General features: G+C 44.0%; 1 protein-coding gene across 12 annotated transcripts; it reads right to left on the reverse strand.

Moving 5' to 3' along the window:
• Positions 1-54: 54 nt before the first annotated feature.
• atat1 (alpha tubulin acetyltransferase 1) lies at positions 55-10,336 on the reverse strand. 12 transcript variants are annotated; one of them, XM_061060563.1, is made up of 13 exons: positions 9,944-10,336; positions 8,072-8,132; positions 6,941-7,032; positions 6,646-6,703; positions 6,433-6,546; positions 5,683-5,784; positions 4,638-4,683; positions 4,229-4,274; positions 2,856-2,930; positions 2,572-2,761; positions 889-967; positions 595-649; positions 55-417 (listed from the first exon to the last, which is right to left on the reverse strand). In XM_061060563.1, exons 1-13 carry the CDS (start codon positions 10,033-10,035, stop codon positions 108-110), a joined length of 1,320 nt encoding a protein of 439 aa, XP_060916546.1. In that variant the 5' UTR covers positions 10,036-10,336; the 3' UTR covers positions 55-107. The 12 variants fall into 12 exon arrangements, 9 of the variants coding, with proteins under 9 accessions (XP_060916546.1, XP_060916545.1, XP_060916547.1 ...); XM_061060562.1 differs by having other exon boundaries at positions 565-649; XR_009676226.1 differs by having other exon boundaries at positions 356-417; positions 889-974; positions 9,944-10,335.
• Positions 10,337-12,187: the final 1,851 nt, after the last annotated feature.

A 12,187-nucleotide genomic window follows, 5' to 3' on the forward strand; every position in this document is an offset into this window, starting at 1 on the left:
TTCTTCTTCGGCAGAGTGAAGCCGTCACTTCATGTGTCCGGGTTAAAGGTAGAGTCAGTCTTCACATGTTACCACCTGTCGCTCATCATCAGTCTCTCTCTCTCTGGTCACCACGGCCGTGTGCTCCTCCGCTCCTGCCTCTGTTTGACCCACTGAGCGCTGAAACAATTCTCTCCTACAGTCCACGACCACACTCCTCTGTCTCTGTCCCGTGAGGGACATCTCTGACTGGACAGCAAGTCTCCTCCTGCTCCTCCTTCTGCTGCTGCTCGGCTTCCTCCTCCTCCTGCTCCTCCTGGATGCTGATCTCTGTCCTTAATCCCGTCCTCCTCTTCATCAGATGGACCCGGCTGTGTCTCTGAGACGTCCTTTGTGATGGACGCAGACTGAGGAGGAGGAGGCGAGAGGAGGCGGGACCTGATGAAGGAGGACAAACACTTAGATTATAACGGACATCATATTAACTTTGTGTGCAGACATGCAGGAGCAAACAAAAGTTCTTTACTATCAGAGGATCAAATCAACTCCTGATAATAAACAGGTTTACATCTGAAGTGTCAGTACCTGGTTATAGGAGTGTGAATAGTGGCCAACCTGTGTGTGCCTGTGTGTCCGGCTGCCTGTGACTGATCCTCCACAGCTCTCACACCTGAGGAGGTACAAGGTGCTGACACATGAGGGCGGAGAGAACACCTGACTGCACTGTGAGGTAAATCTAACATGACTCTATGTTCACAGGAAACTACGAGAGAAACGGCAACAGGGTTATGTTTAACATGAGAACACTGGAACATTGAACGAGAGGTTTCATACTGAAACCTAAGAGAGCATTACTGCCGGTTTCCACAGGACCTGTGAGCGCAGCACTGACTTCCGACTCCAGCTCACCTGTCAGGTGTGTGTCCTGCAGACCGGCAGCTCTAATGTCCAGGTGTCGACTGTACAGGCTGCGTCTCGCTACCAGACCCTGATCGCTAGCAAAGAGACGAGAGAAGAGAGGAGAGAGGAGAGGAGAGAGAGGAGGAGGAGAGGAGAGGAAGAGAGAGGAGAGAAGAGGAGGAGAGGAGAGAAGGAGGAGGAGAGGAAGAGAGGAGAGAAGGAGAGGAGGAGAAAAGGAGAAGAGAGGAGGAGGAGAGGAAGAGAGGAGAGAAGGAGGAGAAGAGAGGAGGAGGAGAAAAGGAGGAGAAGAGGAGAGGAAGAGAGAAGGGAGAGGAGAGGAGAAGAAGAGGAGAGGAGAGGAGAGAAGAGAAGGAGAGGAGAAGAGAAGAGGAGAGGAGAGAAGAGAAGGAGGAGAGAGGAGAGGAGGAGAAGAAGAGGAGAGGAGAGAAGAGAGAGGAGAGGAGGAGGAGAGGAAGAGAGGAGAAGAAGAGAGGAGAGAAGAGAAGGAGGAGAGAAGGAGAAGAGGAGAGGAGAGAAGAGAAGGGAGAGGAGAGGAGGAGAGAGGAGCATGACATAAAAGGAGGAGAAGGGAAGAGGGGGAGGAGGTGGGGGGATGAAGTAACGGAACAAAAGAAAAAAAGAAAAATTATAAAAACTGAACATGAAGGAAGAACTGAGGATAAAATGAAAACATGAACAAATTAAATCAAAAAAATGAAAAAACACTGATAGAAAAAATGGGCTGCAAGGAGGAGGTGACCTCTGACCTCTGTGACACGGACACTTTGAATAAAAACACTTTCTCACTGGGTTATTTTAGTCGAACTGGGTTTAATGGTTCTACAAAATCATCACACAGGCGTGTCGTTTCCTGCTGGGCAGATTGTAAAACGGAGAGATTGGAGTCTGATAATCTAACAGCAAGATAACGTCTTTCACTCAGACGTCCAACAAAGAGACGAGACGGCAGGAGGACGCTGGTCAATGAAAACCAGACTCTGATCTGTTAAGGGAACTGGAGGACAGAACACCAAAAACAAACCGAGAGGTAATAAAATAAAGAAAGATACATGGAGAGGGTTGGATGACACACAGAGGAGAGAGAGAGAGAGAGAGAGAGAGAGAGAGAGATAGTCAGTCAGTTATAAAAACAGCTGATAGGCCCCGTGTCCACCTAGCGTTTTTTCCGGGCAGAAAAGCGCTGGCTGTGCGCTCGGAGCTCTTGCATGCAGCGTTTGTGTGCTGAGAAGAAAAGAGCAGCACGTCCGTCCTGTCTCCATGACAACAGTCTGTTGTCGGCCGCTGTATGACCGACACTGCTCTGTCACTTTTTTCTGCATGTCTTTAATTTTAGATTTTTAATTAATTTCCCGATCAGACACGGAGGGTTTAAGACACGATCTGTAGGCGGCAAAAGTACGGGAATATTTGGAGAAAAGCGCCAGTGACGTCAACGGCGCCTTTCTGAAAAGTTGAAAGATATTCAACTTGAGCGCTCGGAGCGTCCGCACAAAAAAGGCAGAGCTTTTCTCTTTCTGCTGTGATCGCTCTCTACTCATTGAAAACAACTGAAAAAAGACGCTGGCGCTCAGAAAACAAACGCTTGGTTGAGACACTGGGGGGGCCATAACGTCTCATCCAGGTCACCACCCGTAAACATGTTAAGAGGGGGCGGAGTCATGCCGGTCTCACCTGGTGCGTCTTGCCCTGCAGCGCTCGAGGAGGGGGGACTGATGGGCAGACAGCGGAGCGGCTCGAGTGGAGGCCCTGCTGGGGGAAGAGCTCACGCTGAGGGGAGGGGAGTACTGGGAGGATACCGATCGCTGGGGGGAGTGAGGCGGAACAAACGGCCACGGAGGAACCCTCTGCTCTCGTCGCACCGCTGGGGGGGGGGATATAATAGTATTTAAATGTTAAACCTACATATCTATGAAGATATTCACATTAGAAATCTGTAGTGTTTCATGTAGGGTTACCTTCTCTCTCCATCACAGAGTAGGGTTTGATATCTCCGTCCGGCTTTCTGAGGGGAACCTTTCTCAACTGGGCCGCTGGGGAGGAGAACACATTTACAGAGGGGACCAGGAACAACGACATGACGGCATGCTGTTCTACACAAACTACAAAGTTACTGAAATAATGAACTGTCACCGGATACTGTCAGAAAAAATGCTTTCGATTCCAAGACTAGGCCGAGACCTTCAAAAAGTGGTCCCAAGACGGAGACCGATTTCAAGTACCACAACACTAGCCCCTTCTATCCAAGAACTAAACAGACTTTACTGTGATTCAATAATGAACAACAGGCTGCAGGGATGCTGAAATAACAACGTCATGATCAGCTCTGTCTGAAAGACGAGAAGAAAACAAGAAGAAGAAAATGCTTCTTTCCTGAATGGATCGTATCTGAGTCGACATCAGAAGAATCTCAAAGCTGACAGACTTCCCATGTTCAGAAAGAAACGTAAACATGTTGTGCGATGTTAAAACGTCGTCTTCTTTGTGTCTTTGCTCTGACAGTTTATGTAAAAGTGACACAGGAAGACTTTGCTTCAGGTTTGGTATTTCTGCTCCACAGACAGACGTTTGTGGTGTTTTCACATTTTGCACATATCTCCTGAAATCTTCCTGAAGTGTTCGGGCTGAGCTGCATGTGTGAACACAAACAGCTGAGTGTGTCACTCCAGTCTTACCTGCCACGCCCCCGGGTAAGTTTTACAAGTGACGTCGGGATGAGCTGATGTGGGAACGCAGCAGGAAATATTCACCGAGAGCAGAAGAAGGCAGCCCAAAACCATACACTGTCTGCACGCGATCAGTGATATAAAAGCAAGAAACTGTCCTCTTGGTCGGACTCTGTTCCTTCTTCTGCGTCTTTTTACATCATGTCTTCCCCCCCCCCTCCCCCCTCCGACAGGGAAAGTCTCCTGCTGTGAGGTACACGTTTGAACAAACAACTCAGGTAGATTTCAGGAGCAGCCTGCCTGAAATTTTCTAGAAATTTTCAGGAGTGCATGTGTGAAAACAGCTTTGGAGAGTCTGCGGGGCAGGTTCAGGTATCAGTTGGTCTGGGGGGTCTGAGGGGGCTTGAGGGAGTCTACAGTCTGTGTCTCTCTGAGGATGCTGTGATACCTTGGACAGCTGGTACAATATAGGACTCAAGATTCATGACATGTTGTTCCCGTGCAGGATGATAAATACAGGTGAGGGGATGAAGACATGAAGAGAAAGAAGTTAAAGTATCAAACACACAGTCTTATATAAAGCTTATTATGGGATAAATGCTCTTATTGTTATAGGACAAAGGGGTGGAGGGGGGGGGTGTTTAGAAAATCAAAGATGTTCTTACAAATATCCGTACATGCCCTGATCCGTCAGAGGAGCGCAGACAGAGCCTGAGAGAGTGTGTGAGCACAGGTGGAGGTGGAATAAAAACACATCAGGATCTTTAAGTGTTTCTAACATCGGTACTGATGGAGGACAACTTCATGAACTAAAGAAAAGAAAATGAATATGTCGCTCTGGTCTCTCAGTAAATCTGCAGCATGCTGAACATGTTTCACATCGAGCCTGATGAATAACACAGGAATGTAGAGAGAGGGTGTGGGATTATAAAGCTTCTTTTTTTAGAGACAAAGAGACTCGAAGTTGAAGGAGAAATACCGAGAATACCAAACACAGCCCACATTCATACCTCCAAGAGAGAGAAAGAGACCTGACTACGACAACGTACTAAGAGATAAGAGAAGAAGAGTTACCTGATCTGTTCTGGAAGAATCCTTCAAACACCACAAAGTTATTCACCTGTGCACACAAACACAAACACTAACGTTAATACAACCTCAGCTCATGAAAAGTGGGCGGGACTTTGTGTAAAATGTAAATAAAAACAGAATGCGGTGTTTTGAAATACATGTTTAAAGGCAGGGTTGGTAATTTTCTAGCATGATTTTGAAAGTAGAATTCCCTCAGTGCTCCGTCTACACCCCCTCCCCCCCCTCTGTTCTCCCTCTAAAGCCACGCCCCTCACTTACATGCACGAGCGCCGTTGCTCCAGAAGTGGACCTCAGCTCTTCTCTTACATTGTGTAGAAACTATGTCGTCTCACGTCTCATTCAGCGGTAAGTAAACTCACAGTATAAACTCTTAAAGTCATCTGTGACGTGCTTTGAGTGTGAGCTAGTGGACGCAAGAGGTAGAGAGCGAGCAGGGAGACAGGGAGGCGTCTGATTGGTTCATCAGATTGGTACCTCGTGGCAGACATTGGTGGAAGTTTTTACAGGCTTACAAACTGATACAGATGACGGGTTTTCTTTGTTCCTTTTTCAGAGAACATGAGTTATTAATTTCTGTCAGGACCTAAAGACAATTTCAAGCAAAATCTCAGAAAGTGGATCTGGAGGAAATGACCAACCCTGCCTTTAAGTGACAATTGCACAATTTCATGTCAGCAAAATGTTTCAAAGAAGAAGCTTCAGTGGAAACACTGTGTGTAAAAATCTTTGTAGGTTTATCAGAGCCTCTCTTCTCCGTTTTTGGTTTCTACTTTAAACATCTGATCTCATATAAAACAATCTCAGAGACAGATCTGCTTGCAAACGCATAAAAAAAAAACGTCGGGCGTTCAGAGAGAGAGAGAGAGAGAGTCTAAATATAACCCGAACAAATGGAACAATCAGATTGTCACATGAGCGCAGACGTCTCCGTGTCCCCTGAGGGTTATTAACATGAGTATAATCTGGAGGTCACACTGATAGAGGAGGACAGTGACTGTGATGCAGAGATGGAGAGTACACACTGTACCTGAGGAACACTCTGAGTCAGACAGTGATGTTTCGCCAGGAAGGACAGGAGTTTAGGCGAGGGCCGGTCGTACGCCATCAGGGTCGGTTCTAAACTCTTATGCTACAAAACAAAGAAACAAAACGAAACATTTCATCAGCGAGGACGTTACTGAGCTCCCGGGGCCGGTCACAAGACCAGACTGATAAACATGAAACCAGTACCAGACCTCTTTCCATTCCACTGAAACATAACTAGAAGTCGTTAACCCATTAAAGGGAAACTCCTTTTTGTGCGGCCGCTCCGGGTGCTCAAGTTTAAAATCTTTCAACTTTTCAGAAAGGCGCTGTTGACGTCACCGGCGCTCTTTTCTAAATGTATGATATTCCCCGTATTTTAACCTCCTACAGATCGTGTCTTGCACCCACATCCTCCTCGTGTCTGATCGGGTAAAAAACGATCTCAAATATAAAACATGCAGTAAAAAGTAATGGAGATACAGCGGCTGTTGTCAACAGACTGTTGTCATGGAGACAGGATGGACGTGCAGCGCTTTTCTTCTCAAACACTTCATGCAAACACTCCCGAGCGCACAGCCAGCGCTCTTCTGCCCGCAAGAAACGCTAGGCCATCTAAGAGCAAATACACTCAAATACTGAAAATACCCACCCTTGGTTTGACCCCTGAACACATCGGTCCATCATAACAGTGTTTGAGCTTCACTCCCTTGAGAGTCGCCTCCATATGAAGATGATGTTTTCAATCACTTACCTGCAGCATGAAGTCAAAGAGCTCCAGCCCGTAGCCGTGTCTCTGCACGTTCTCTGATATGAAGAAATCCAACACACACAGCGGCTCGGCCTCTATGTGAGCCCCCTGTCTGTCCTGAGAGGAAGTACAACAAGAGGAGAGTTTAATCAAATCTGAGCTGCAGGACGAGTTAAAACAAAAAAAAAAAACAACAAATGAAGACGGGTGACTCACCAGCAGGAACAACTTCTTGTAGCCGACTTTAAGAAATCCAACGACCACTCCCCGTCCCCTGTGTGTGTGTGTGTGTGTGTGTGTGTGTGTGTGTGTGTGTGTGTGTGTGTGTGTGTGTGTAAGGGGGTAAAGTAAAGTTTAGTGAGTCAGACATAGTTTCCACAAAGTACGAGTGATGAAAGTTGATCTGCTGCCATGAGCATTACACACACAGTCGCTTATGTGTCAAAAGTACAGCACATGCATTGTGACTCAGTATGTGTGTGTGTGTGTGTGTGTGTGTGTGTGTGTGTACCCGTTGCTCTCTCCATCCTTCATCAGGTACAGCTGATGTCTCTGAGTCTGCAGTTTTGAAGCACTTGTTATTGGAGCAGTGAGCTGCTGAGCCTGAAGACAGAGACACACCGTTACACACCTGAAGAACCGAGACCTGCACTTCCTCCTGTGTCCACTAGAGGTTGTCCCCAAAAGTGAGTCAGTCCCAACAGAGCCCCACGTTAACATGACGAACTTCACAGCCATGTTGACAGCCTGGTACAAAAACAGTCTGTTTACATTCTATCAAGGCCTAAAGGGATGTAAAATAAGGGGCGTGGCCTCTTTGACTGACAGGTAAGAGCTGTTAGCTGTCTGCTAGGTGTCACCTCAGCTGATTCATTCACTGACCTTTAACCTCTGGGCTGTGTTTGAGCTGTCGGGAGCCTTTTGTAGATTTTTTCTCATGAATTTAAAATAACCTGTCCTGCTGTGAGCTTTATTGTACCAAGAGACGGCCCAACAAGTCTGAGCTCCACTTTCCACTCAGTCAAACATGACTTTATTTATATGTTAGCACTCATTAGCAGCTATCTGTCTGTGCTCGGCGTCTATGTGGCTAGTTAGCTCATTCACTGTTTGTCATACATTGATGCATTTGTAGCGGCACGTTTTAAAAGGGAGTCAGGACTGTTGTTGGCTCTTCCTGAAGACGGCAGGCCATAGTCGTGAAAAAACTGACCAGTAACAACCACTAATGGGGTCTCGTTCTTTGGGAAATACGACGGTTAACTAGCTCACAAGCAGATATTGAATTAGCCGCGGCTACAGGCTGTACAGCTTTGATAACTTTGCAGTTCCTGATGTACAAACATGGTCACTTCTGACTCCTAAAAAACAACAATTCACCTCAAATTTCATCTTTTTTTATAACTATTATGGCGACATGTTATGACTGTTATTCTTCCTGTTTAGAGAAGCAAAGCACATTTTGTTGTACAATGTGCAACGACAATAAAGGCGCTTTATTCTATTCAATGTTTACAGGCTGATATCAAGGACCAGAGTGGATTTAAATAAGACAGAGTAGAACAGGTTCACATCAATAGCTTTAAACAAATCCCTTTAAAAAAAATCTTTGAGACCCTCCTGCAGGTACGCACGGACTCACCTTAGCTGAGGCTCTCCCCAGTTCATCAATAACAGTGGCGATGTGAGCTTGTAGATCTGGACTACAGAGAGGAACACAGAACACACAACATGATCAGATCAGCTGTGACTGAAAGAGAGACAGACAGAGACAGACAGGCAGCAGGGAGAGGCTTAACCGCCTGACACTACAGCTGCAGCATGGTCCACGGGCGAGTGTGTGTGTGTGTGTGTGTCTTTGTTTGTAACGGAGCACAACAACAGCAACACAATAACATCAATTATTTAACTTGTGCTGATAAGCATGCTAGCTTAAATTGACCGATATTTGAACGGGGTTTGGGGGAGCATCGTCTGCTCGGTTCAGATTAACGGAGATTGTTGCCAGGATTTCTTGGCCCCATGAAAAGATATCCCGTCCACCACAGCCTGGCAAACTCTTGTGATATTGCTCCTCTAACCCCAACACAATTACACAAGGGACCGACTTAACCCTTTAAAATCAGGTCGATGAAACGTTACCCCTTTGATACATTTTGTTACCACGTTTTTAAAACAATACAACCTCTGATATCTCAGTTATAAAGTATTGAAAAGTACTGAAACTTATTTATTATTTACATATATTTCATAAGACAGGAGCATAGGAGAGAAACAAATCCATCAACCACCTGCACACTGTATGAGCTGCACAAACTCATTGGCAATATTTTGGTTGGCAACCACTTGCACAATGTTTTTGTGAATTGAGACAGCGTGCAGTAGGGCTGGTTAAAAAAAATCACTTCATCAATACATTGCAATTATTATTTTCCCAATTCAATATCGATTCAGGGAAATCCTGAGATCGATTTTTTTTTTCGTTGTAATGACGCCTCTCTCCACTGGGGGCGCTTAAGTCAGGCACAATAGTGCACTTTACATATACCTTTTTGTCCATGCCATTACAGCACTGTTATGTTTATTACGATTTTGCTGCAAATTCAGATCAGGCACAAATGTGCACTTTAGATCATCCTGTACTTTAATGTTTTATTCTTTGTTTATTAAAGAATAAGGCAACGATAAAATACATTTCTGAGTCAGTTAAGATAAAGATAAAAGATAAGATAAGATAAGATAAGAGAAGATATACTTTATTCATCCCAGCAGGGAAATGTAGGTGTTCCAGCAGCCAGCATACATACAAACACACAACACAACACATATATACATATCCCACCCATACACAAAACATGAGCCCACAATACATAGCCAGGATAAAAAAGAAGTGGTATGGATGGTCCATGTGCATAAGTAGCTGTTACTCATAGATAACAGTACAAAATACTAGCTCTGCCAGTGCATAGTATGATAGATAAATAAAGAATTACTATAAAAAAAAGTAGGGTTGTTGGTTCTAAACCTATACAAACAATGCACACATAATTACTTAACAAATATCAGAAGGTACTGTGAGCAGATATATCTGGGTATTTCTGTCATCTGTGTCGATATCGAAGGATATTAATATTAAATCGTGACTCAAAGAATTAAAATTGAATTGAATAGTGAGGTTGTGGACAATACCCAGCTGGTTGCTTGCAATTTTTTTGACAATTGCGCCTCGGACCTGTATTGTTGTTGTTGTTGTATTGGAACAGGTATCGATGTCAAACGATTCTTACAGGTATCAAAGTGTAAAATCTGGTATTGCCACAATAAATATAGAATCAATATTCCCTGTTCTTTTAAGAAAATGGCAAATGACAGACACAAAGCAGCAACAACACAACACAAAAAAAACAATTACCACATTATCTAACTTGTGCACATTTGATTATAAGCATGTTTTTCTTTAATTGACTGTTTTAGTGAAGAATCAGTGAAACAATAAGACCAAAATAAAACTTACCGTGAGGCAGATTTACGACTTCCTAAAAGGCTCTGGTCCAAGATGGAGACCTTCTCAGAGAATAACTGGTTAACATCAAAAGGAAACTCCATAATAATACCTTTGATATCAAGCTAGCAGATGTAACACAGAGGCAGGTGCTTAGCTTATCGAGGCTAACTTAGCCGGCTAGCAGGACTGTTAGCTAAATATCTAAGTAACGAAGTTAACTCTTCAGTGCTAAAACAAGCGTTTTGCATGGTGCTAGCAGCCCGCAGACAGCATTACTTTACCATAACACTGTCAGAGATAAATAAGGCTTTGTGTGAATGCAGTGATTCAGTATTTACTCTGTCGCTGCAGCTCCATTGTGTCTCTGTGCAGGAGTCACTCCCAGACAACAAATACCGTAAAGACGAGAAAAGACGCGCCCGGGAATCTGCTACAAAACTACAGAGAGCATGATCCGTTATGAAGCTTATCTTACATGTTTATTAGTTAAACTTAAAAAGTGAGCACGTGTACACTATGGTTACATCTTTAGTCAGCTTTAATTGGCTTATTTTTACTTTCCTTAATTGTTCGAGGAACATTTTGTTCAGGTGTTACGGTAAAATGAATTTAGGCGTTTAACACAGGTTTACTATCTGCTATCATAATTATTACTGCTAGTCTTATACTGATTAATACAATAACAACTTTTACTACTCATTAGCAACAGTAACTGTAGTGGCTATTTGTCCAAAAAACAAAAAAAAAAAATCGAAATAAACTAATATCAAAAATAATCAAATGACCACTGATGCACCATGGGGATGTGATGTACGCAGGCAAAAGAAATCCAATGTCCATGCAAGAGCTGCGGTATTTTGCTGGTTTATTTGAGGAAAACAAACAAAAGAACAAAGAAAATCGTGGCTCCCGCTGCCTCTCTTGATCTGGTATAGAAAAAAAACAATAGGCCCACCCAGGTGCATGCTGGTCCTCTACCTGCCTTAAATAATCTCCGGTGCCCACAGTGTTACCCAAATACCTAACAGAAATACTAATGCAAAACTAAATTTACTAAACAAATAACTAGCAAAAAAGAAAACGTTACCCAAAATATTTTCTAAATAAAGAAAACGTGGAGAATAATTAAATAAACAACACCACCCAAATATTAATAAACTAAATACAAAAACTAATTTTAACCCCAATTAAATAGCTCCAACAGTAACAAAAGTTTTAACAATAATAGTAACCAGGGCCGTGTCCAGAGGGGTGACCAGGGGTAACATGGAAACACGATTGACCAATCCAAGTGCCACCCCAAATATAAATACACACACTGATGGTAGAGGCTGCTATATGACCATCAGAAGTAACTGACATTTTGGCATGGCTGTGAATGAAAGAGAGAGGAAGAAGGACTTTTTATGCCATGAAAAGAAAAAAAACAAGATTGACATTCCAATTAGGACCTGGCTCAAAATTCTCAATTCAATAATAGACCCAATCATTTTATATGGTAGTGAAGTATGGGGCCCATTAACCAACCAAGACTTCCCCAAATGGGAAAAACATCCGCTGGAAGCCCTGCACGCAGAACTGTGTAGAAACATCCTGAGAGTCCACAGGCACACGGCCAGTAATGCATGCAGGGCAGAACTCGGCCAATACCCTTTAATCATTAATATCCAAAAGAGAGCCATCACATTCTATAAACACCTCCAATCCAGTGACCCCCACTCCTACCAGTTCAAAGCCCTTCAGTGCCAAGAGTTGAACCCAGATAAGAGTCCCCTCTGCCAGCTGATCCTGAAGCTCCGCCCTCAAACACCATGGGCTTCAGGACACACCCCAAACAATCTGGCCCAACGACCAAATTATCTCAAAACAAGAAGACAATTATATCAAATATTGGAAGGAAAGCACCAAGTCACAAAGTAAATTTGAATTATATTTGAGCCTAAACAGAGAGTACAAGCTGGCAGAGTACCTGAGCACAGTGAGGGATGTGAAACTACGGAAAACCATGATGATGTACAGACTGAGTGGACACAGTCTGACCATAGAAACAAGCCGTCACAGACAGAACTGGTTACCCAGAGAGGCCAGGCTGTGTTCACTCTGCCATCAGAATCTCACTTCCTCCTACACTGTGACATGTATAAAGATTTAAGAGAGGCTCTCTTTGATTACATTTATAATAAATATCCTGACTTTCTCCATCTCCCTGATCCTCAGAAGCTGCTCCATCTCTATGGAGAGAAAAGTCTGTGC

The sequence above is a fragment of the Labrus mixtus genome, chromosome 16 (genome assembly GCF_963584025.1).
Source record: "Labrus mixtus chromosome 16, fLabMix1.1, whole genome shotgun sequence".
NCBI classification, from domain to species: domain Eukaryota; kingdom Metazoa; phylum Chordata; class Actinopteri; order Labriformes; family Labridae; genus Labrus; species Labrus mixtus.